The sequence below is a fragment of the Danio aesculapii genome, chromosome 23 (assembly GCF_903798145.1).
Source record: "Danio aesculapii chromosome 23, fDanAes4.1, whole genome shotgun sequence".
Lineage (NCBI taxonomy): Eukaryota > Metazoa > Chordata > Actinopteri > Cypriniformes > Danionidae > Danio > Danio aesculapii.
In genome coordinates, this window is record NC_079457.1 from 12,228,989 (window position 1) to 12,256,683 (window position 27,695).

Consider the following 27,695-nt stretch of genomic DNA (forward strand, 5'->3'; position numbering starts at 1 on the left):
AGCACGTAGCGCGCTCGAATAAGCTCAACTCTGCGCTTACACTTCCGCCAATGAAAACGCGCCCTCGGATCAAGAGAAAAGAGAAAGCTGGCAGATCATGGGGCACGTTCGAGTGAGATAAATCCCCGTCAAAGACAACAACAGAAGTTGACGGCTCCCCTAAATCCAGTCACATTTGCCAGTCACCTGAAAACGTGATAGATGTGGGTGTGGAAGGGTGTGTGCGTGGCTAAGAGTGGAAGTGGAGTTTGACAGTGCCACAGAGAGAAAGAGAGAGAGATGCTGATGGTAATGAACGGGCAGTCGTGAGACATCATCACACAGCACACCTAAAGAGTCCTTCATACTTGATCAAGAGCAGAAAGTACAGGTAGCTGCGCGCGGAAGGTGCATCTGCACACCTGTGAACGACTCGATTTTTCTATTTGGCTTCGCTGCCAAATGTTCTCAGCGAGAGACACTGCCTGCCTACTTTAGGCTGTTCTCTGTATGCACAGGCATTGCGTGGCTTTTTAAACTGTTTTACCTGACTTTATCACACTGACATACACAGACCTTTTTGAAGATACGAATTCTGAAGATAGAGGCGTTTGAAAACAGATCAAGGATGGATAGCAGTCCTGGTAAGTCATGCATTTTATGACATTATAATTAGTATTGTTTATATATGAAGAGTTCAGGTGCAAAAGCCTCTAAGTGCCATCTGAAATTTTCTTCTAATATTAGCATTTTTCTCAGGCTCGTTATCTTGGTCCAGTAATTTCACTTTTATGGCAAATAACAGGTTATTTTCATCGCTTTTAACATGAAATGTTTGAAACATAAATGTAAGAGGCTAAGAAAAATGCTCATTGTAGAAGAAAATTCCAAATGGCACAGGTTTTTGCATCTGAACTCTTCATATGATTATTATTATATACAATACTGCCAATATAGTGTCAACTTATTATTATTATTGTTAATAAAACTATTTTTAATAATGTTATTGCTACTAATATATAATACTTTTGATTGTATTTATTTTTATTTGTTTGAAAATTGGATATAGTGGTGTTATTGTGGATCTTTCTAATCAATTTGGCATGCAAACTCATATTGGAGTACATTTTTAGGTTGTAAATATGCAAATAAAATGATTCACAATATAAATAATCAATAATGCACTAATACTTTTAATACACAATGTTCATATTATTATTACTCTTGTTGTTATTATTATTATTATTACATACATTTCTATTGTTGGCAGTGGTACTGGTGATGTTTCTTAAATAACCCTGTGAATATACTGACATTTTTTAATGCATGATCAAATTTACATGCTGTGTTTTGTTCTGCACAAGACAGTTAACGAATAAGGCTCTCAAACTGTAGTATATTCCATGCTATATTATAAAAGTTCACATGAAATATACTGATAGGTGTTTTATAGTGCAGTGAATTACATGACACGCTGTTTGTAATAGATCAGAGCAGGTGTCATATAGACATTGGTATGCTTTGAGGGTTGCACTAGGTGCGTTAAGTGACTCTACATATAGTATCAGTCTACTTCACAGTGTGAATCACATAAATGATGGATATAAACATTACCGTACTTAGAGTAACTGCTGTAATTGCTGTCATAAAGCTTGTGCGATTGCTTTCATGGAATCTGCTTGTAAACCCATGCGCGTGCTCTGGCTTCCTGCTACTAGCCATGAAAACAAACTCACGTGCAGATGGTCCAAAACAGAGATAAGAGCGCTGTCAAACTTGGCTGTGACATGTCTCATGCTTTACTAGTGTAAACTACAGATTGGCCATTAATCATATGAGATATTCATGCATTGTGTTAATGCAACTTTAAAATGAAAAGAAAAGCAAAAATAGACTGAGTTTCTACTCATAGACAGCAGGGGAATTTGGTGAGCTGTAGTAATCAATTTAAGGTTTTTATGTGTTTAATAAAATTTGCAATTATTTAATTCGAGTGTGCACTTGCCTCCGTCCAAGGAGGTTAACCGGTTAAGCTGATTTGGGAAGTGGTTCACACCTGAGGTTAGCCAACGGCCAATTACATGCTGGCTCAGTCAACCAAGTCCACTTCAGTGTTAATTGACGGCTGATTCATTTACAAAAGCTGCAGTCACGTTCCGGTACAGGTGACGGAAACAGTGTCTCGTGCCTGGCGCACCCTCTTAACTATGTGTGTTTGACAGAAAGCCTTGAAAGCATGTGAAACAAATACAAGCTACAATAACACGCTGCATGAAGTCATTAACGACAGGGAAATAATAACATCTGATGATTGACCTTTGAGTGGTAGACAGCAGGAAACAAGGAACAAGACTTTCTGTTATGCTTATCGAGTAAACAAAGCCAGAGCCTACACAACATCAACTCAAACGTGACTTTAAAATGTAGTTCCAGCACACGTGGATTTTAAGTAGGGATGTAACAATATGGCAATTATAACTGATAGATACAAAAACAATGCTTATTTTTATGCAGTGACCAATATCTAATATGATGTTTCATCAATTAATAACATCATATCATATAAAAAAATCATAATCTATTTATTTTATAAGAAAAAACAAGGTGTTCACACTAAGTATAATCACATATTTCAATCTATTGAGTGGGGGGAAAATAAAATATATTCATTATCTATAATAATAATATTATATCTATATATTCAATATTACCCACATCAGTCTGGCATTGATTGATGACTGGAGCAATAATGTCCTCCTAGTTTTAAATGCACTTTTCTTGCTTTATAAATGACTAGACAAAAACTAAAAGCTGTAAATAGTAAAAGCTCAGTTTTTTGATGATGAATTAAACTATTATATGATAATAAATATTGGTTTGCGGTATCAAGCATCCTAATAGCGAAACACATTTTTTGACAGGTAAAATAACTGGAAGTGAATGCCACGGATGCCTTGCAAAAATTTACCATGCCTGTTGGCAGGATAGCCTAGTGGTTAGTGCGTCGGCATATGTTGCGGCAGCGCTCTGGGCGTCCCGAGTTTGAATCCCGGCTCGTGGACCTTTCCCAATCCTACCCCCCTGTCTAATAAAGGCTAAAATGCCAAAATTAAATCTTTAAATAAATAAATCTACCTTGTCTGCCTTCACCAATAAAAAAAAATCTATTTAATATGCAGGAAGTAATGCATTTTCTTCAAATGTATTAGACTTTCAATTCATTTCCTGCTATGGGTAAATGAGTAGATTATTAAATGGCAGTAAACGATCAAACTTCTTGCATTACAAACAAGTACATTAAAATTAAAATAACATGATCATAAAATACCAGTTTGCAACAACAAGCAGTGTAATGAGATGTTTCTGTATAGTTTAAATTCAATGGAAGTGAAAAAGATCAGAAGTCTCGCCACATTTAAGTTACAAAAGCCAATCCAGGTCTTACGTGAAAGTTAGAGGGGGTGGAGTTATTCAAATATACACTGTCAAACAATTCCAGCAATAAAGTACTGATGTGAATCATATGGTAATGCCAAAATTGACTTGTTTTCCTGTCAGAATTATTACTCAAATTAACCCTACTACATTAAAGTCTTAGTGAATTTGAGTTATTACCAATTTTTGTTGTAATTCCAAATAAGATGGAATATTATATAGAGGGCAGTGTTTTAGTTTAGGACTGCTTTTAGCCATATTTCACTCATAAGGAAAATGTTAGTTTTGTACTGATCACAAAATGAAAATTCTGTTATTAATTAGTCACCCTTATGTTGTTCCAATCCCATGAGACCTTTGTTCATATTCAAACAGAAATTAATATATTTTAGAGGAAATCCGAGAGCTGCCTTGTTCTCCATAGTCATCAAGGGTCCTGAGATGTTTAAAATCCAAAAAAGGAATCAAGAACATTGTTAAAGCATTCAATGTCACTTCAGTAGTTCAACTGTAATCACATGAAGCTCCAAAAGCATACCCACAGTAAATTCACATCCTGATCTGACATGGAAGACAGTTTTTTTTTGCTGCACAAAAGTGTTCTTGGAGCTTTGCATGATTACAGTTGAACCACTGAAGTGAAATGGAATATTTTTACAATGTTCTTGGTTCCTTTTATGGATGTAAACGTTTCACTCTGGACCATTGCTCTCTTTGGAGGATGAGGAAGCTCTCGGATATCATCTAAAATATATTGATGTGTGTTCTGAAGATAAACTAAGGTCTCAGGGGATTGGAAAGACATGATAGTGAGCAATAAATAACAGAATTTTATTTATGGGTGAAACACACGCTTTAACTAACTAGAGTGGTTATAACCTAAGCTTGTCCAACTGAGGTCATCAGTCAAGGCCATTTCATAGCAAAAACAAATTTTCAGATTTTGATTTGATTTTAGATGAAAGATCATCTAGATCAGTGTTTCTTAACCACATTCCTGGAGGACCACCAACACTGCATGTTTTGGATGTCTCCTCTGTCTGTTACAACCATTACAGGTCTTTTAGTCTTTACTAATGAGCTGATGATCTGAATCAGGTGTTTGGATAAGGAAACATTGAAAACAAGCAGAGCTGGTGCTCCTCAAGGAACGTGGTTGAGAAACACTGATCTAGACAAACTAATTTTCTCTCCAGGGGATTAGATTGCATTGATTATTCATCTCAAGGACAGAAATATGAGGTAACAAAGTAAATTATTAGATCTTTAGAAACTAAGACCATCAAAAGTCATATTATAAAACAGGAATAGGTTGATCTAATAAATCAAACAGAACTAGCAAATTGACTTCTTGTACCTCATGCAAAAACTATGGCAATTATGGTTTGGCTTACTAACCTACTGACAGATTCTTTCATTTGATGAAAACCCCTCTGACGATTGCGCAAGACCATAACCTTGTGTGCATTACATGGCCAGCTTTACTGTCATTCTTTGTGAAAAACAAAAATGCTGTGACCTTTTTGGAGCTCTACAAACATGTTCCAAGTGATTAAATGCACATTACAATTGGCTACTCTATTAGAGCGGGATCATATGAGGTGAATGAGAGCTTCCAGAAACGATTTATGCAGAGTAATGGACCATTCATCCACCCCCCGTCATTCTATATAGTCGCGTGCTATATTTTACAGCGTTTCTCGGTTATAAGAGATGCGCGACGCATTTGGCTTCGCTCTTGGGAGCGCGCGTATCTTCCCACTGAACGCAACGCATCCCTCGCGCCTACAATCGTCCTCACGTGCATGCGCTCTCTCAGCCGCGTGCGGCGCGTGATTTCCACGCCCCGCCCTCGCAGTTTCTTTCAGCGATTCTGTGTTTTGATGCAGATTGTGCGGTGGAAAGGGGGAGGTTGGTCAGTGGGTCAGCGATTTCATGCAGTCAGTGTAGCGCCTCATCACGTTTTCCCGCCTCATGCAACTTTCCCTTTGGAGCGGTTCAGCTTCATGACAGCATGAGAACATTCTGCATTGTACGAAATGCTCCATCCTAAAGTACATCCGCACTTGCTTTGAGAGATTGTGAGGACAGTTCAGGATTTTATAGTGTGGCTTTCAAACATTTTGTATCCCCAGGACTTCCAAATACGACTATTTTATCTTTCATAGCGAATTATTGTAAATCTGAGCATTATATGGCAAAGAAAACAGAGCTAATGCCAAAACAGACTATTAAAATATTAATAAATGTGAGAAATATTTATATAAGGACATTGTCTTCTTTTTCGATTGTAATTTTTTTTACTATATGACAACACAATAAACATTTTCAGTTTAATTAAAATTTATAAAATAGTTAGAACACAAATCCAAGCTATATATTTTAGACTATAGAATCTACATTGTGAAAAGCGTGAGTTAAAAATACACCAACATATAACCCAAATATAGGTTATTACAGTACCTTCCCAACTAGGAGTTATTTTAACCCAAAGCATTGGGTTATAAAATTTAACCCAATGCATTGGGTTATTCTGATTAAATGCTAGAGCTTAAATAAACGTTATAGTGGAAAAACAACATTACATATGCATATTAATACAGCTTTTCTGTGTCAGTTAAATCAGTTCACTGTTGAAATTCAAAAATTTTAACCCAACTGGTTGAGGTATTAAATAAATAACCCAATAAAGGTTGAAAAATAATCCAACAAAGCACCAAATATTTAACGCAACTGGTTGAGTTATTAATAAATAACCCAATAAAGGTTAAAAATAACTCAACAAAGCACCAAATATTTTTAACTGAACCATTGGGTTAAATAAATAGCTCATAAAGGGGTGGTTCATCCACAAAAAATGCTGTTGATTTATTTCTCTTCCGGTCATCCAAGATGACTTTCATTCTTCAGTAGAACATTAAAGACTTTATGCAATAAAAACAACAATGCTGAGAGTCAAAAACAAAAGTAATGTGGCTCCTGACGATCTCATAAAGTGAGATCTGAAGTAAAATGACAAGAAACTGAACATTATTCACAGCCATTATTAATCCTGTTTACTTCAGTCTGGAGCACGAAGACTGACTTTTCACTGATTTCTTAACTTATTTATATCATATATGACATTATGCATCAGGAAGCGTGCAAATATTTAACAAATCTAACATTTGCCCTACTTTCGAATGACAGTTTTGCCTGTATTAACCCACTTAATAAGCATCATTGAGCACATCTCATTTACATACAGTACATTTTACATACAAAATTGCATCCACAACCCAACTTAAGTGAGATGCTGCATCAAGTGCACTAGACAGTTGTCATGCAAAGTATATTTCAGCTACTTTCCTCAGGGGAGGGAGGGAGACCACACCAGTGCTTGAGAGGGAATTATTGTCCCTGCAAAGTCCTCACGTTTTTACGCCTGCCTTTGCTCACTAGCAGATTAGCGTTCGCATGGGTTGCTTAAGCTCACAAAGAGCTGCCCGAGACCTGCTGATTCTTCAACTAATGCTGGTGTTTCCACTGACCCCAATTTATACAGGCTTGCATAGCAATATCATTGTCCCTATGACATTATGTGCTGGTTATTTTTAGGAGGGTGGGGCAGGACAAAGAAACATCATCACATCTATAATGTAATTAAAGCTTTATATTCTGAAATCATGCTGCTAAAAACAGCTTAGACACTATACATTCTTATAATAAGAGGTATGTCTTGTTATCCTCAAGTCATTGTCTCTTTAACCTCTGTGACCTCACATGTGTGTCCAGGTGTGAGTGTTTTTGTGTATGTGGGTGGGGTTACTAAGCTGGGCTGGGTTGAGTAGCCAGCTCAGGTAGGGCTCACTATCACAAGGCTGTAAAATCCAGTGTAGCAGTATGTCAATAGTAAGTCCCACTGCACGTGCCAGTGGAGGGATCATGAAAACACTTGAGCTAAATAAATACCGTGTGGAGCATGAGAAAACGCACACAAAGGAGTAGATATCTGGTGGTAGTTTGAACTTGTTTACCCATGAACGTATCCAAATAAGGTGTAGACAGAAAACAGAGTGAAGAGGAAGAGGAAATATTTAGCTTATTGCCAGTGTTTAAAGGCATAGTTTACCTAAAAACATTATTTTACGTTGAGATATACCAGAAACATGAAATAAAATGGAACGAGAACTATAGGAAAAAGCCATGGCTACTAGGGTTTGGTTGCAATAAATAGTTGCTTGAATGTTCTGTTAGATACCTAATTTTTTGTCTCACGCATGAAAATCATCCACTTTAGAGTTGAGCAAAAATTGTAATAATAATGTTTTTAAAATAAGTTATTATTCAAAATGTATTACTCTAAAAAAAAGTAGTTGTCTATTTACTAATGAAAAAGCTATGAACTGATCCTTTTTCCATATTTTATATTCCTTATTTGCACAACTTACTTGGAACTATACAGTACTTATTATATGCATTTTAATAGAAGTGGGTTCAGTTTTTTTCCTTTAACCTGTGACCTAGAAATACAAATAATTACTCTTTTTTTTAATTTTAAAAATATATTTTTAATTTTTTTTATCTATTTTAATTTAATCAAATGAAAAATTGAGTTGTCATTGAATCGATAATTAAATTAAAATGAAAGCTTGTAACCCACCAAATACCCTTGAACCAGTAAAAACATCAATATTAAATGTCAAAAAAGACAAAACAAAACAAAAAAAAAAAAAAAAGATTTTTGCTACTTCTTCAAACTACTTTTTTACAATGAGCTTTTTTTGGGACAACTTAATAGTTTTATGTTCAACCAAGTTCAATTTCTAAAAACAATTAGGCTAATTGTTGGGACAAAATGAAAGACTTGTGTGGAACCCAGCATTTTTTTTACAATGCGTATCAATATCTGTTTACCAGGGCATTTAGGGTTGGAAGTTATTCAGAAATGTATATGCAACGTGCATATTAATGAAACCTCAAATCTTTGTTGAGGACAGATGTGTTGTTGCTTTTATGCAACAGGATATGACTTATGCCTCCAGAAGATGACAGAATAGCTAAAATTCCCCTATTCTAGGAATCATAACATCATGTTTTGTTTTGTTTTTCACTCTTAGAAAGTAGGTAACCACCTAATTGCTGGCATACTGTAAAAGATAATTGTTTGTACAAACAAGAACTCATTAGTAAAGTTTTAATAAAATAGTTGAAAGCCACTGCTTTACTACTTGCATTGGTTAAAGAACACACAGTGCAATTGATTACAAACATTTTGGACACTGTGGTTTTATATCGCATTCTCTTGGCCCAGATCTGTTTAAAAAGTCAAACTGAAAGCCGCTGTGCACATTCTAACAAAACGTGACTACTCGTTGCCCCTCTCTCACAGGAAATGCATCTGTGTGGGAAACGTAGCATCATCACTAAGCCGACACGGCATCCTCCGGCGCGCGCCCCCGTGCTCGCGACTCGCGATTGTTGTAGCTGTTTACACGAGACTGCGGATTTAGTTTGGGCAGGAACGGTGTCAGGAATCCATGTGAGGCGGCGGTCAGGTGTTGTGCAGTTTGGCTGGGGCACTATGCCAGGGCTATTATTGGAGAGAAGAGGCGGGAGAGCTCGCGAACACGTGAGACCGTGTCTCAGCTCATCCCGAGCGCATGACCGGAGAGGATGCGATAGATAATATGCAGAAACCCAAAAGGAGAATAAGAAAAACCTGCCGGGGGAATGTAAATAAAACAAGCCTAAGTTTAAAATAAACGCGTGACTATTCAAGTAAGCCTTACAACGTATTCGGTGTTTTTCTCTTTTTTTACCTGATGTGGAACGTCGCGATGTTGCTGTGCAGATGACGATGTTTAGCGCGTGAGAAACCTCACTCACTCACTCCCTGTCAGTCGGAGAATTACATCACACTCTTTAAGGTGCTGTAAGCAGTGTATCACGTATTTAATAACCTGTATTACAATTAACAAACAGCATTTTATAAAGACAACATAGCTCAACCAACTGGAGCGAACGAATCGGACTGAATAGTTCACAGGATAAAAAATCCGCCCAGCTTTCATGTCAAAACCTGACAGTTCTGTTAATGCAGTTTAATTGAGCAAGTGTGAATGCTGGTGCACACCAGACAAGTGGACTGAGACCACTTCCAGATGAACTCTATGAATGCCACACAGATGAAAGACATCTAAATGAATCACAAACAGGACATGCTTTTTCAAGATGTGACCATAAAAAGGACTGAATGCACAAGCATACCTGTTTTTTTCTCGCCATAGTCATGGTGTTGCACATTACAGTTCAATGCAGGTGTTGGCGTATCTCTATGCAGGAGATCTTCCTTTGTCTGTGTGACAGAAGAATTTCTGGCACTTCGCAAACTCCTTTACACATTGTATTAGCTGTTCACATTCTCTCAAGTGATAAAACACCATCACATACAACCAGCACATTTAACCCAGCACACAGAAATGTTAAGGATGATGATAAGTTCCATCTCAAAATATGTCCTAAATGACATATTACAATTACAATGTGAATGCTATAAGTGAACCAGAACCAAATATACCAAACAAACCAAGAAAACCGATAAACAAGAGTGAACCCTAGTTCATCCCCCAAGTTTTCTTAAGAATTTTTTTATTAATGGGTATATTAAGGTCTGTAGATACAATGAAAATTTTCTCTAAAAAGCAGATTACAAACACCTATGATGAAAAACAAAAAACTTTCCTTATAAGTTACTACATCAAGATGTTTTGTGTGTGAGTGTGCAGTTTGTGTTAAACAGTAAAACATCCAATATCATCAAGTTATGTTTACTGCAGAGCTTATTTTACTCATGAATCACAAAAGCCCATTATAAAAACCTTTAGTTAAATCTCATGGGAACCAGCAGCAAATTCGTTTTCCCAGGTTTTGACATCACAGCTGCAGCACTCTATATATAGCGCCACTACAACCCTGCAATCCACATAAGTCTGAAGTCACACATTACTGTACCTTTTCTTCAACAAACAATGATGATATGAACAAACAGTGCTCATAAATGACTGAAATGAGGCCTTCATTAAGAAACAATATTCCATGCTTGACAACTGAGCAAGTGGATAAGGGTAATACTAATATGCATTGCTTAAGTCTGTTTAACAAGTCCACTTTGTGAAGATTTGAGAAGCGATTAAAAGACTGTAAGGCCGTTAATAGTGAACCAAGGATCTGACTGATTACTCAGCCAAATAGGAAATAATGAATTCTAGATTGTAAGAGTTTATTTCATGGCTATTTGAAGACATGCAAAGTCAGAAACAAGCCAGAATTATTAGCCCTACTGAATTATTATTGTATATTATAGTATGAATTATATTCCATGTCCCAAGAGCCAGTTTCTGTGCCTGACAATTGGGTTGTCATGGTCCTAACCTTCGACCACCACCCGTTCCACAATGCACCAGCAGGCCCTTACAGCTCCCCCTGCAGGTAGTGGGAAAAACCCGGCCATGGGGCTCTCGCATATGAGCGCCAACCCCAGGCCCGGCTCCAGGGTGGGGCCCTGGCTGCGCCATACCGGGCGACGTCATGGTCCTCGATGTTATTAAAATCATAAGAGGCTTTTGAACCACACTTAGTCTAACCTGTCACCTAAAGCCCTGCTCACACTGAGATTTCAGCCATGACTTTGCCATCCGAGACAAATTTAGGAAATCCTAAAAGATTCCTGAAATCCTAGGCTAAAATCGGTGCTCTTTGATCAGTGGTTTGACATGTTCACAGACAGCCGCTTAGTGCCCGTTGCAATCAGTTTTTTCCTCCGATGAAATTCTGGCAGTGTCAGAAGATTTCAGACACTTTCTGCAGTGACAACAGCTGCGATGAGCGTCAATCCATGAACCAATAGGAGCTCCGAATTTGATGACGCAATCCATGCGACAATTCAAATGACAACGAGGAAATCTCAAAACAAAACTGCAGCTACAGATTGTTTATGCTTGCTGTGAGTTATCATTTCAGAACGCAGGATAGTCAAACTCCCGGGACGTTTTCTTTCGTGTTTGGTGCATCTTCATTGTCATTTAGTCTGAATTTATGACAGCTGAGATCTTACAGTGTGACATGGGAGCCAGGAACTATCGTTCAGGATTATTAAAAAAAAATTGCATAGTGTGAGCCGGCCTTTAGACCTCTTTGCCTTGGGAGACCCTACCAGGAGCATTATTCCCTGACAACATAACCCTTAGGATCAGGCACTCAGGCACTTAAACCCCTCCACCATGATAAGGTGGCGGTTGCTCTGCTTAACAAAAAGAAGTTTTTTTTTCAACACATTTCTAAGCATAATAGTTTTAATAACTAATTTCTAATATTTTCCCAATGATGGGTTGCGGCTGGAAGGGCATCCGCTGCGTAAAACATATGCTGGATAAGTTGGCAGTTCGTTCCACTGTGGCAACTCCAGATTTATAAAGGGACTAAGCCAAAGAAAAATAAATGAATGAATGAATTTCTAATATTTCTTTGATTTTTGCCATGCTAGTATTCAGTTAAAGTGACATTTAAAGGCTTAACTATGTTAATTAGGCAAGTTAGGATAATTAGGCAAGTCGTTTCATAATATTTTTTCTGTGTACAATCTAAAAAATATTGCTCAAGGGGGCTAATAGTATTGACCTTAAAATCGATTAAAAAATTAAAAACTACTTTTATTCTAGCCAAAATAAAAAATAAGACCTTCGCCAGAAGAAAAAAATGATAGGACTGTGAAAAATTCCTTGCTCTGTTAATCATCATTTGGGAAATCTTTTTAAAAATTTACTTTAACTGTATATGCTTTGGGTTTCTACAGGGAGTGTGATACTCTATGCTGGTTCCAGTGGCGGTTCCAGTGGCAGTTCCAGTCCAAGTCCAGGAAGCCCCTCTAGTGGTTATCAAACCCAGTCTCCATCCTCTCACTCCCAGCCTTCTTCCCCAGAGGAGGTGACCTTCACTGAGATCGGGGCCTTCAAGCAGCAGGGAAATGCCGGATCACCAAATTCTCCAAAATTGGTCTTTCAGTTCCCTGAAATCTACAACAACTCCACAGCAGGTCCAAACCCGCACAGCTACTCTCACCCCATCGCCGGTAAAAGGCCTTGTGGATTCACTGGCACATTTACCAGTAAGTGGGTTCCCTACTTAGTATCTGCAACACACAAAGTCAGCATCTTCTTTCACCAAGGAACAATGAGTCCCCGATATTAAGGGCATCTTCCGGTGTTCTTTGAACGTCCTGACCCCGTTTTTGCTCTGTTTCTATCTTTATCCGAGCAGAGACGGGAGGCATGGTGCTCCTTTGTAAAGTATGTGGAGATATTGCATCAGGGTTCCACTATGGTGTCCATGCATGCGAAGGCTGCAAGGTAAGACAGAACTTCTACTATTAATAAATAATAAATAATTTACTTTTAATGATAAAAATGTTGCAGCAATGCCAAGAAATATTTTGTTTGGTTGCCCACTGAACATTTAGGTGACATTTTCTTATACAAGAACATTTTTTCTGTCACTTAAGTAACATGCCAAAAGTACACAAGCAAAAACCAGTCATTCCAATAACAAACTAAATCATGGGGAGTTTCATAAGAGGCCGAAAAAGATTCCCAAGCTAATTTTTCCCAAGTTGGTCTTGCAAATCAATCACTGATTGGATTAACTGGGAATTTCTTATGGGCTTTTGCTTTATACATAGGTTCACTATCAACAAGAGACTATGGACATATTTTTTAATATAAAAACAAAACTTACGCTGCATTTACACTGCAGATCTTGATGGTCAATTCTGATTTTGTGACTATCCGATTTTTTTGATGACCTGCTTACATCATCTTTTAAAAGTGACTCGTATCTGATCATCTGCGTTTACATGGCACACGAAAAAAGGTGCAATGACCATGAAAAACGAACGGGCGCTGACTGACAGCTGATAATAAAAGAGTGATCTTTTCAATCTGTTCGCAGGGTTTCTTTTTTTATTCTTTTTGACAAGTTGTTTTGCTATAGTTTATGCCAGAAAAGTTCTCATTTGGCCAACTTCTTTTAATCTAGGCCTTTTTAAACCAGTAGGCATCTTAATGTGATGTCCATGGTGTGACCTGATGTGATGTCCATGGAAGCACCCTTAATGTGTTTATGCCTTTATTAAGATTTTCATGTTTACTTTCACTGCCTCATTTAGGAAAACTCCTGGGATAAGTTATATCTCTGAACTTTAATAATGAGCCTATACAACTTTAATAATAAATCTTCACCTCCCACCTCCTTTATTTAGTCGCAGTGATGTCAAGAACACTTCAGTGAACTTTTACAGGTCCTCCGTTCTTGCGGTCTTGAGTTTTGGAATTGACCTTTGGTTGACGATGTTACATGAGAAACAGCCACGGATATTGTGTAGAGCTGGTGGTTCTCCAGAAACGTGGTCGAGAAACACTGATACAGATCAATGAAATGTTTTTTACACTGTAGAAACTGTTAATTGAAAGGATATTTGGGGAACCAAAATAGTTCTTGTGTGGCATTGCTGCAAAAACCACCAACTGGATTCATTAGAGCGTAGCAAATATCAAATGTCTTTCATTCTTTGCAGGGTTTTTTCCGCCGCAGCATTCAGCAGAACATCAACTACAAGATGTGCGTGAAGAACGAGAACTGCCTGATAATGCGCATGAACCGCAACCGATGCCAACACTGCCGCTTCAAAAAATGCCTGTCCGTTGGCATGTCCCGTGACGGTAAGAACCTTTTTAGGAGGTTATCAGGGCACTGACATATGACAAATAGTGAAAAGTCGTACTTCCATATCATTCTTCAGGCCAAGCACCACACCGCCCCCTCAACCTACTTTCCTCTTTTAGTCTTGCACCGTTGGTAACTTTCAAGAGAGCAAGTTTCTTTTAGTTTGGCACTGCGCTCATTTCCGTAGCTCGCTCGCCCTTTGTGGTCCCTACTTTTTCTCGCCTCCTTCTCTCTATTGGTTTACCCTTCCCCCTTGCACGCTCCCTAAGCTCTGCCTCCCGATTCCTCCCAGAGACAATGATTTATGAGGGATGGAGTCACGCAGTCCCTGAAGCTATCTGTCATCTGGAAAACTGCAGCAAATACAAGAATTATTTTGAGAAATTGGAACGCGGGCGACTTGATTACCACGCTCGTGCCCTTATAACATCCTCAGCAATTATTGTCGTGCTGCAGCAAAAATTAAGCAAAGGATGCAAAAAAATGCACGCATCTGAACTCTTTAGAAGCACAATGCATCATCCGTTTGCGTTCGGCTGTGATTTAACTCTAGAAAGAACAATAAATCTGATGAACAAATGAGGAAACTTAGCAAAATAAACTGACACCCATATTGCGCTCGTACATGGTGACCTATTTAAGCTGGGTTTGACTATGGCTATGCTCTCAGCAGCATTTCACAGTTACCAGCGGATGTGTGTGTAGGGTTGGCTGATATGGCAGATTGCTCTGGATGTTGTTCTAAGAGGGCACCAGCATGAAATGAGTCCACTTGGTGCAAACGGGGGAGGTAAACAGTCATTTTAACCCTGGTTCCTGAAAGTGCAAGGCCCCACAACCTAGAAACCTGTTTCTCTGGCAGATTCTCTTGCACAAACAGGAAAACCTCATGTAACTGCCTCAATTGCCACAACAAAGTAGACGCCCTGATTTCATTTCATTTCACTGCCATCAGTAGTTTAATTTTGGTTTTGTGATACAAACAGATGTTTGGTTTGACACGATGAGGCGGCATAGTTTCACTTCCGCTATTATCTTGACATTTCGCAGACTAGTAATCAGTGCATCGCTCTAGCTGAAGCTATCTGTGTCACATTGCTTTGCATTGGATGAAACTTCTTTGTATCAGATTTCTAAGCACATTATAGCTCACTGAATTCAAGTAAAATTCTGAAATTATGTTTTGGAATTTGAACTGGCCACAACTCACTTAAAGTTGAAGTAAATATTAATAAAAATGACTGAAAGTGGAATTTGCTAATTGCAATTGACAGAAACACAGACAAGGCATTCTGGGCAATTAAATACTTTTTCTTAAACTTTAAAAGTTTTTGTCAAACAAACATTTAAAGTTTTAAATTTGATCTTCTAGTAAACAATTGTTGAATTTGTTATATTTCATTTACTTAAAATAAAATATTAAGGTATTTTAAGGGAAGTTTATTCATAAACTATTTTTGAGAGGAGCACATGCTTATGATTAATAGCGGCTGATCTCGCATTAGCTAATGCAAGATCCACCAATCAGATGAATCCTAAATCACTATAAATAACCAGAGTATCTTACCTTAGCCATCTTCGTCTTAAAGAATCCCCCCTTCCACCTTTACTTTTCTCCTTTCATTGACAGGACGGCACAGAGGCCCAGTGGTTAGCACCATTGCCTCACAGCAAGAATGTCACTAGCTTAAGTCTTTACCTGGCCAAGCTGACATTTCTGTGTGGAGTTTACATGTTCTCCCTGTGTTTGCGTGGGATTTTCCCAGAGCTCTCCGGTTTCCTCCCACAGACTAAAACATGTAACATAAGTAAATTGACCAAACCAAATTGACACCATAGAGAAACGATTAATTCAGCAATATTCTCTCCATAGTTATTCATAATTTGCATTCACCATTATCAAGCAGGGAAGTTCAGAGACCTACCTGAGCTCAAACTTTCCTCTCGCTCTGCAAACAGGAGGGAGCCCTGGCTCGAGGATCTCATGAGCTCAGGTCTCTATACCAGGACAGCATGCCAAACACGCTTTATAATCAATCATCAGCTAAGGGTGAACTCTTGAAAGCTAAGAAATTATACCAAACCTCAACACCAAACCTCCAAAAATAACAACTTATTAAATTAAAAAGGCTAACACAAAATGTTACTGGTTCTTTATCAGACAGTATGAAGCTGCTTTTCTCCCCATAGAGTTCCATTCATACTCAAGCTCGTACAAAAAGTTTCGCAGTTCGCTGCGTTGCAAAGTTCAAGCTTGGTGAACTCTGACCTGAAATCGTATCATTTGACAGCGTGAGACCAATCGAGGATCAAAACATGACCTCTCTGGGCAGAAATTTAAAATATGGACCAATTGCTTGCTTTTTTAAATGTCTAATTATCTTGTTTAATCCCGCCCCTTTTCGCAGCACCGTATGACAGAATTTCGCAAGCTCAAACTCAAGTGTGACCGCAGCTTTAATGTTGCTCTTTTTATACACTTCTAGATCACTTGATCTCATACATTATTTCACAACAAAATAAAAAAAAAAAAAAAATACACATTAGTAAATTACACAACTTACATAGTCAAAACGAAAAACAAATACTAATAATACATCACAAATAAAAAAGAAAAACCTAACAGAATGTAGCAAAAAAACATTTATTCATTCAATCATTCATTCATTTTCTGTTCGGCTTAGTCCTTTTATTAATCTGGACTCGCCACAGCGGAATGAACCGCCAACTTATCCAGCATTTATTTTACGCAGCGGATGCCCTTCCAGCTGCAACCCATCTCTGGGAAACATCCATACACACTCATCCACTATGGACAATTTAGCCTACCCAATTCACCTATACCGCATGTCTTTGGACTGTGGGGGAAACCGGACCACCCGGAGGAAACCCAAGCGAACACAGGGAGAACCTGCAAAGTCCACACAGAAACGCCAACTGACCCAGCCGAGGCTCAAACCAGCAACCTTTTTGCTGTGAGGCGATAGCACTACCTACTGCGCCACTGCTTCGCCCCAAAAACCATTTGTACCGAGCTAAACAAAGCTAATGAATTGCATATTTTTAATAAATAAGTTAAATATAGCATTTTTGTTTGATATCTCATATTAGACTACACTGAAATCTTGAACTGAATAGCAAATAAAAAATTTTTTGGGGTTTAAATCAGAATGGTGCACAAGCCTGTTACGAGACAAGTCAGCAGTGGATTTCCAATGCAAGATATATATCAGGCTGCAGGGTAAAGCACACAACCATTGCATGTTATTTGCAGGATGCAATCATAGCTCATCTCATTTTCTCATATGCAGGTATTATGGGACATACATGATATATGGAACATCAACATCGTTTTTCCTAGGGCTGGGCGATTTGCAAAAATGCAATCTCGCTAATTATTTTACATATTGAACGATAACGATATATATTTCGATACAAGTTGTTAATGCTTCCAGATTTAAAAGAGTATCCAAACAATGACTGAAGCCACAAAAATTAGAGTGTCCATTAAATGGCATAACATATTTTCAGCCGATACTTTTCGGTGGCCAAAAATTCGGTGCATCTCCAATATCAACATTTGTGCTGTGCGATTGGCTCTTAGATTGTTACAGATTTTAAAAGTCCAGAGCTCATCATTGTTATTGACATACATTTTATCTCGATTCAATATAATATCGTTTATCAGCACAGCCCTACTTCTTCCTCATGCGCACATCTTGGAAAACCCTACATCTACTGTCTGCCAAATGCCATTTTGTGTCCCTCTCTTCTCTCTCCTCTCTTCATCTTCCATTTCTTTTCACAGTCATTAGTTTCTTACCCAATTAATGTGGCATTGTCATCACGTTCTGCCTGACCCACTGCCCTACTTACAGCTTCAGAGAGGAGTGAGAGTTGCATAGGGATGAAGAGAGGAAGGGGAGGTAGTGATGAAGAGTGGGGGGAGGTAACATATGGTAACATTGGTGCTATTTTTAGACTCCACAGCTGACAGATTTTCTTAGAGGAGGGGCTGCTGTTGGAGGAAAGAGTGAGGGGCTCATAAAAGATGCGAAGGATGCATCTAAAACAACGTGCATTTATGATGCTCATCCATATTTTACTCATTGACCAATGGCCGGAAATTCAGCACGTTTTCAGCAATGCATTGCAAATGGTCTCCTATAACACTGCTGTTTTCTTTCCACTTCCAAAGCAATTTTCAGAAAATAATTCAATTCAATTTGATCACACTTGGTTATTTCTGATACTGCCATGTGTTCAATTGCAAAAGACATTTTGTCAGGGACATTTCTGGATTTCTGACCAGCAGGATCTTTCTTTCAGTGATTCAACACTGCAGCAGTTTCACAACATTTAGTATTTTTAGAAAGGAGCAGAACGTCTGTTCATATCTCTTTAAAACACACCAGGCAATTCATCCGTTTCAAATTCAATGTGAAAACCAATATGAAATGAAAATTTACAATGGTTTCCAAAGAATAGTTCACCTGAGACGGAAAAGCTCTATTTCTGTTTATTCATATCAATTTTATTTCTTATTTTGTATATGAATGTTACTTTGATAAATGGCTTTTTGTCCATAGTATTAAAGACAGTCAGACTCGGGATTTTAGCTTTGGACTAAACAGCTGTTACTCACCTGTACATCTACCATTTATAATGCTATAATGCATCTCTTATGTGCATACTGTCTATAATGGTTAAGATAATGAGAGAATTATGTGTGCATAAAATGAATGAGTGCATTCTAATTGGCCTGTTGCATTCACAGACATGTGTCAGTCATTGGCAACACTGAAAAACTCAATGTACAGTGCTCAGCATAAGTACACTCCTCACAAATCTATCTTTTAAATTCATATTTTTAATAGGAAGCTATACAATATTATATTTGTGCATATACATTAGATTAGTTAGTATTGAAGCCAAATCTGGAGCTTATCTAACAAAATAACTTACGATAATGGTCCAAAAACTAGTACAGCTAAATTTATGTTATAGAAAAATATTAAATACAAATTTAAAGAGGAAAAATCACGAGAAGCAAAACAATTGAAAAATTTAGTTAAAATTTTGTAGGTTGTCATTTTTATTTTGCAATATTTTGCTTGAATTTAATTGTATTATCTTTCATTTTCTAAATAGGTTTGTTGACTAAAATGTTATTTTAATAAATATATCTGTTTAATAAATCTGTTTTGTTTAAATGCACCACTATACATTGCCTATACTAACTGAGAAATGGATAAAAATAAATTCAAAACGGGGTGTACTCAATTATGTTAAGCACTGTACATACAGTTGAGCCCAAAATGATTCATATCCTGGGGAAATTCTGACTTAAGTTACTTTTATTCAACCAGCAAGTTGAATGTAACATGCAAGTTAAATTACAGAAATTTACCGTAAAATAAAGGCCATTAAATTACAGAAATTTACTGTAAAATAAAGGCCATTAAATTACAGAAATTTATCGTAAAATAAAGGACATTAAATTATAGAAATTTAACGTAAAATAAAGGACATTAAATTATAGAAATTTAACGTAAAATAAAGGACATTAAATTACAGAAATTTACCATAAAATAAAGGCCATTAAATTACAGAAATTTACCGTAAAATAAAGGACATTAAATTATAGAAATTTACCGTAAAATAAAGGCCATTAAATTACAGAAATTTACCGTAAAATAAAGGACATTAAATTATAGAAATTTTCTGTAAAATAAAGGACATTAAATTATAGAAATTTACCGTACAATAAAGGACATTAAATTACAGAAATTTTCCTAAATTTAAATTTCTGGTAAATTTCTGTAATTCAACCTCTGTTATTTTACAGTAAATTTCTGTAATTTAACAGTCGTTATTTTACAGTTTATAATACCACAGCTGCCGGAAATAAACGTAAAATTATGATTTTTTTTTTTCAGTGTAGATTACCGTTTTAAGGAGAAAATAATCATAAAGTTAAAAGCATGAATAGTACCATAGAGCTTCGACTTCATATTTTTTTTTCTTCTCTGACCCTTAGCTGTGCGTTTCGGCCGTATCCCTAAACGTGAGAAGCAGCGTCTTTTGGATGAGATGCAGAGCTACATGAACAGCCTCAATGAATCCTCCATGGGCATGGAAACCTCCCCGCAACATGAACCGCCACCCAGCCCGATTGAGAACCAATCCAAAGAGGCCATCGGTGCCTTATCCCGAGCCTACCAGGACATCTTCACCAACACACAGGACCACTTGAACAAGCGCACGGGGAACAACAACATCAGCAGATCGAGCAGCTTTCAAAACACCCCTTCTCAGGACAGCAACTATCCTCATGCCAACTCTCTCACAGGGTATCACACGACCCCTCACGAAAGCTTCTCGGGCCCGGCTCGCTGTCCAGTTTCCACCAATGAGAGCAAATGCCCGGTGTCATTAGTGCACAACAATCGGTACAGCTATGCTCCTTCTTTCAGCCAAAATCACTCCCTGTCCAGTGTGAACCAGCCCTCACATCCCACTCAGGCCGATTACAGCAGCTACACAGCCAGCCAATCCCAAAGCCAGGCCTCGTGTCCGTTTAAGCTGGCTGCAGGCTCCAAAGTGCTGGTAAGCAATGTTTTAAGATACAAACAATGCTACTGTAAATGGATGATTTAGTAAAAGGACAGTAGTAGCCTAATGCTTAATACAAATTATATTATAGTTAAATTGAACTATTAGATTACACATTATAGGTAACATATTCTTACTACTTTTGGATTACTTTTAGTATCATAGTTTGAGTTTGAATGTTTTGTGTTTTTGTAGTTTGTATTAGGTATTCTGCCTCTTTTCAGTTTTGTGTTTTTGTTTAGTTTTTTTAGATGATGTTTTCCATAAACCTTTATTCAGTTTGTTAAAGTTTATATTTATGACCCTGGACCACAAAACCACGCTTATGTTGCGCTGTATAACTGTGGGCATAGCCAAAAATATTCATTCATTCATTCATTTTCTCGGCTTAGTCTCTTTATTAATCTGGGGTCGCTACAGTGGAATGAACCGCCAACTTATCCAGCATATGTTTTACACAGCAGATGCCCTTCCAGCTGCAATCCAGTAATGGGAAACACACATGTACTCTCATTCACACACACACACTACGGACAATTTAGCCTACCCAATTCCTCTATACCACATGTTTTTGGACTTGTGGGGGAAACCGGAGCACCCCGGAGGAAACCCACACGAACACGGGGAGAACATGCAAACTCCACACAGAAATGTCAACTGACCCAGCCGAGGCTTGAACCAGCGACCTTCTTGCTGTGAGGCGAACATGCTAGCCAAAAATGTATTCGAAATCATAGTTTAATAATAAAGTCTAAATTATTCATTTTTATTTTATGCCAAAAATCATTAGAATATCAAGTAAATCATCTTCCATTAATTTATTTCATAAATATTTTAGTTTCCTTACATAAACATATCAAAACCTAATTAGTGATTAGAAATACGATTGCAAAGAACTTAATTTTCTGAATATTTTCATTATTTTTAATTTTTTCAATATTCAAATAGTTGTATCTGGGCCAAATATTGTCCTATTATAAGAAACCATATATTAATGGGTGGCATGGTGGACCAGTTGGCATTTCTGTGTGGAGTTTGCATGTTCTACCCGTGTTCACGTGGGTTTCCTCTAGGTCAATCCAAAGACGTGCACTACAGGTGAACTGAATAAACTAAATTGTGTAGTGTGTGAGTGAGTGAGTGAGTGAGTGAGAGAGAGAGAAAGAAAGAAAGAAAATGTGTGTATGGGTGTTGCCCAATACTGGGTTGCAGCTGGACGGGCATCTGCTGTGTAAAAGATATGTTGGAATAGTTGGCGGTTCATTCTGCTTTGGTGACCCCTGATAAATAATGGACTAAGCCGAAGGAAAATTAATGAATGAATAAAAATTATTGACGATTAAGACTTATGGTTTTGTTATCGAGGGTCACTTTAAAAAACTGAATAGATCCAGACTTTCATTTGTTTTTTCATTATTTTACTTGAAAATGGCAAAATTTGTAATATATAAATATAAAAAATATGTTTGTGAAACAACTGCATCTCATCATTATTAATAATATGTAATATTAATACTTAATTAAACCTTTAAAACTTTCATTAAAAATGGTTTAAAAATATAAACAACCAAACATTAAAATCTGTCAATTAGAAATAACTGAATAAAGATAATAGTCTGCTAATAGTATTTTTAAATAAAATATAATCAAAAAACAGCTATTCATTTTTAGAGTCAGATTGTATAATCCAAATAACATATAATCCACATATAATCCAGCATAAGCTATATATTTTTTCAACTGTCAACAAAACAAACCATCATTATACAATAACTTGCCTAATTACCCTAACCTGCCTAGTTAACCTAGTTATATATATATATATGATCATGAAATTGTTTCAGTGCAGCTTTAATATTACCTTTAAGATCAAATGCATAGATAAATGAAGTGTAATATCTAAAGAAATCTAATGAAGATATGATCTGCTGTCTCTGTCAGGCCTGTCCACTGAACGCCTGCCCTGTGTCAGCACCTGGTGTTTCCAGTCAGCAGGTGTGGGAGTCTTTCTCACAGTGCTTCACACCGGCCGTACGTGAAGTGGTGGAGTTCGCCAAGGGCATTCCAGGCTTCCAGGAGCTCTGCCAACACGATCAAGTCATGTTGCTCAAAGCGGGCACTTTCCAGGTACTGTTTACACAACCCACATTTTATTACTACTAATAAAGCAGCACAAAATCAAACAGATTTCCCAATTCATCCTAATTCAAACTCGCCCTATTGATTTAACCCAAGGCTGACATGTCAGATCGCTCAAAACAAACTCTTCTTAAACCCTGTTTACACTCTCAGGGACGTCAACCTACAAATGGCTAACTTGTTTTCTTTATATAAATTTAATCAAGATTTTTCTAGAAGTTAAAAAACAAAACGTGCATCACCTGGGTTCACTTTTTGACCTCCATCGTATCGTGTTGTCTTTTGCAGGTGCTTATGGTAAGGTTTTGCTCACTGTTCAACCACAAGGAAAGATCGTTGACCTTCCTGAATGGGCAGACGTACCCACTGGGCACCCTCAGGGGTTTGGGCATGGGTTCCCTGCTGGACGCCATGTTTGAGTTCAGTTCCAAGCTGAGCTCTCTGGGCCTGGAGTCAGATGAGATGGCTCTCTTTATGGCTGTGGTGCTGGTTTCTGCAGGTAAGAGCAACACCAGAGTCAAATTAAATATTGCTGTTATTGAGACTCATAAAAGGTTTTGAGGATTTGAACAAAGCCCTGATCTTATTTATATTTGAGATGCATGTTAATGCAGTATTAAAGTTCTTTCAGACATTAATAGGCAAGTTATTTATGTTATGTTATATTATGAAACAGAAATGTGAAAAATGGGGGCTGCGGCCCACAACGCCAAATCACAAAAACAAAAAAATAGATATGTTTCTTCATTTCTAATTTAACATTTGACACATTTATGCTTTCATTTTCAGCTACAAAAATGCTAAATGTAATTAAATGTAGAGAATGAACATTTAATTCAGTAGATTACAGGGTAATGTTTTCTATTCATTTATTAGATTTTTTTATATAATAAATGAGGGGAAACATTGCAAACATTGCACTTTTACAAAACTATACAATTTGGTATATTTCGTTGTTCACTTTAGGCTAAGTATGATTTTTAGCCCCTTTGTGTAAAATTGTTTGGGCACCTTTGTTTTGATAAATTGCATATATATATATATATATATATATATATGTATATGTATATATATATATATATATATATATATATATATATATATATATATATATATATATATATATACAGTGAGGTCAATAAGTATTTGATCACCCTGTGATTTTTCAATATCTCCTACTTAGAAATCATGGAGGGGTCTAGAATTTTCACCATAGGTGCATTTCCGCTTTCAGAGACAGAATCTAAAAATAAAAATCCAGAAATCACGTTGTATGATTTTTTAGCAATTTATTTGTAAATTACTGTGTCAAATAAGTATTTGATCACTTGCTTTTCAGCCAGATTTCTTACCCTCAAAGACCTGTTATTTTGCTTTTAAATAGTCCAGCTACACTCTGCTCATGATTCTAATTTAGTAGCACCTGTTTGAGGTTGTTAGCTGTCATAAAGACACCTGTGCAGCCCAAAATCAGTCAAAACTCTAAGTAGCAACATGGGCAAAACCAAAGAGCTATCAAAAGACACAAGAGACAAAATTGTAGACCTTCACAAAGCTGGAAAGTGCTACGGGGCAATTGCCAAGCAGCTTGGTGAAAAAAGAACAACGGTTGGAGCAATTGTCAGAAAGTGGAAGAGGCTAATGATGACTGTCAGTGTCCCTCAGACTGGGGCCCCACGGAGGGTCTCTCCTCGTGGGGTATCAATGATGCTAGGAAGGGTCAAGAATCAGCCCAGAACTACACGGGAGGAGCTGGTCAATGCCGTGAAGAGAGCTGGGACCACCGTTTCAAAGACTACCATCAGTAATACATTAAGATGTCATGGTTTAAAGTCATGCATCGCAAGAAAGCTTCCGCTGCTTAAGTCAGCCCATGTCAAGGCCCATCTGAAGTTTGCCAGGGACCTTCTGGATGATCCAAAGGAGTCATGGAAGAAAGTCCTGTGGTCAGATGAGACCAAAGTAGAACTCTTTGGTCTCCATTCACCATGTTTGGAGGAAGAAAAATGATGAGTATCATCCCAATAATACCATACCTACAGTGAAGCATGGGGCTGGAAGCATCATGCTCTGGTGGTGTTTTTCTGCACAGGGGACAGGACGACTGCACTGTATAAAGGAGAGGATGAACGGGGCCATGTATTGTGAAATATTGGGCAAAAACCTTCTTCCCTCAATCAGAGCATTAAAGATGGGTCATGGCTGGGTCTTCCATCATGACAATGACCCAAAGCACACAGCCAGGAAAACCAAGGAGTGGCTCCGTAAGAAGCATATCAAGGTTCTGGAGTGGCCTAGCCAGTCTCCAGATCTAAATCCAATTTGAAAATCTTTGAAGGGAGCTGAAACTTTGTGTTGCTCAGCGACAGCCCCGAAACCTGACAGATTTAGAGAAGATCTGCATGGAGGAGTGGGCCAAACTCCCTCCTGCAGTGTGTGCAAACCTGGTGATGAACTACAGGAAGCGTTTGACCTCTGTAATTGTTAACAAAGGCTTCTGTACCAAATATTAAACATTTTGACTCAAGTGATCAAATACTTATTTGACACAGTAATTTACAAATAAATTGCTAAAAAATCATACAACGTGATTTCTGGATTTTTATTTTTAGATTCTGGCTCTGAAAGCGGAAATGCACCTATGGTGACAATTCTAGACCCCTCCATGATTTCTAAGTAGGAGATATTGAAAAATCACAGGGTGATCAAATACTTATTGACCTCACTGTATATATATATATATATAGTTATTTTAACACAGTTTTTAATTTATCAATATGATCAAAACAAAAAAACACTGACCAAAAAAAATCTGATTTTCTGTTTTAAGACTCTTGGGGATGCTTTAAAGTTTATTTTGAACAAGGGTGTTATACCCTCCCCTCACCCCCCGAAATTATTACTTAATTTGACTAGATTTTATTTATTTATTTATTTTTACATTTATTTATTTATAGTTTTTTTTATTCATTTTATTTGATCATTATTGATAATATAGTACTGTTATAGATTCTATATTAATGTGTATAGATAATTTGACCGTAAGTGTTTAGTCAAAAACACTGACTAAACCCCACTTTTATTGTATGGAGAGAAAAAAAATACTATTATAATTGATTAAATTTAAAGTAAAATGAAAACAATTTATATAAATAATAATTGAATCAAATAGAAAAAAGTTATTTAAATTGAAATCAATCAAATAAAAACCCAAATAGTTCCCAGGGTTGGGTTGCTGCTGAAAGGGCATCCGCTGTAAAAAAAACATATACTGGATAAGTTAAGTTACATATACTGGCAACTACTGATTAATAAAGGAACTAAGCTGAAAAGAAAATGAATGAATGAAAAACCCAAATTTAAAAAAATCTATACTTATCTATCAATAAAAATATGACCAAACTAAAATAGTTTTCAATGTTTATTATTATTACTATAAACTCTTTTGTGTCTCTCCACAGATTGCTCTGGCATTTCGGATATGTTGGCTGTGGAACAGCTCCAGGAAGGACTCATCCGAGCCCTGCGCACTTTAGTCACCCGTCGCCATCCCGACGACAACTCACTCTTTTCTAAACTTCTCCTACGCCTCCCAGACCTGCGCACCCTCAACAACCTCCACTCCGACAAGCTGCTGGCCTTCCGCATTGACCCATAAACTATCAGTCGCTACAGCCAGAACCCATCCAAAGGCCACAACAGGCCAATCAGAGAAAACCCTTCCCACAAAGACTGCTCGTTTACAGGGAGATGTGGAGCAGGTTCCCATAGGAACCAGACATTACGATGCGTGTTAATGAGGAACACAATGAACAGATGCTCTCAGCACGCTCTAAACGAGACATTTAAGCTTCCATGGATCATTTTCACACATGCATTGCTCTTATGTTCGCCTCGAGATATTTATCCGAGGAGACGTTTTGCCAGTCATATCATCACAAATAAGCTTACTGCAACTTTTAAAGACCAAAAAAAAACGGGTCATTCCTCTGGTACTGCCTGCAAAGCACAGTCTTTAGTCGCGTGCATCATGTATACAATAGAAAGGTATTTTAGGGACCATTAAAAAGCCAATTGTGTGAGTGTATGTGCTCGAGAAAGGGACGGATATACCATGTACATAAGCCATAGTTATCACTTATACAGTCACATTAAAATGATAAAGAATACAATCGTCACCTGTGTTGCAGTGTTAACATTTAATTCCACAAGATTGCATCTACAACAGCTCTAATGCTCATTTAAGTTCTTAAAAAATAGATGTCATTTCACTTCAGAGATTAGATACAACTCGTCATATTTGTTGTTTTGCTTACTTCTACTATCATCGTCATCAAACTGAATACAGTATACTTCCTTTACGACTATATCTGAATTTAGGGATACAAAACCAGCATTCTCTCCTACTACGCATGTTATGTTTTGTCATTTTTCTTACTGTAAATATTGCACAGTTACACTGATCGAACTGCCTGCTCGGAGAAAAGAGGGATATGCAATGGTGCGTGTTTTGTGAGTGACTGAAATGGGGCGTTTGGTGCCTTGTAAGCAATGGACTGATCATTTGTGTGTTGTGAGAAAGAGCCCCTGGACTTCTGGCACCAGCACAGTATCTTTACAGCCTTTACTAAGATCACAAAGCATGTCGATAAGGCATTTTTGGACTGCCATGTGGTTGATTTGATGAATCCATTGAGTTTGCTAATATGGTTGGCTATGAAGTTATGTTAATGAATCATATGGTAATGTATATTTTGTAAATTGTTTTC

General features: G+C 37.4%; 1 protein-coding gene across 1 annotated transcript; it reads left to right on the forward strand.

Moving 5' to 3' along the window:
- Positions 1 to 427: 427 nt before the first annotated feature.
- nr1d4a (nuclear receptor subfamily 1, group D, member 4a) lies at positions 428 to 27,695 on the forward strand. Its single transcript, XM_056450081.1, has 8 exons — positions 428 to 623; positions 12,248 to 12,559; positions 12,712 to 12,800; positions 14,024 to 14,168; positions 20,213 to 20,781; positions 22,729 to 22,914; positions 23,215 to 23,425; positions 26,388 to 27,695. Exons 1-8 carry the CDS (start codon positions 608 to 610, stop codon positions 26,582 to 26,584), a joined length of 1,725 nt encoding a protein of 574 aa, XP_056306056.1. The 5' UTR covers positions 428 to 607; the 3' UTR covers positions 26,585 to 27,695.

What these genes read in the sequence shown, in the direction of transcription:
- nr1d4a (XM_056450081.1), top strand. An exon ending in ATGCATGCGAAGGCTGCAAG is followed by an intron (nt 12,801 to 14,023) that starts GTAAGACAGAAC and finishes CATTCTTTGCAG; the next exon opens with GGTTTTTTCCGCCGCAGCAT. An exon ending in CGTTGGCATGTCCCGTGACG is followed by an intron (nt 14,169 to 20,212) that starts GTAAGAACCTTT and finishes TCTGACCCTTAG; the next exon opens with CTGTGCGTTTCGGCCGTATC.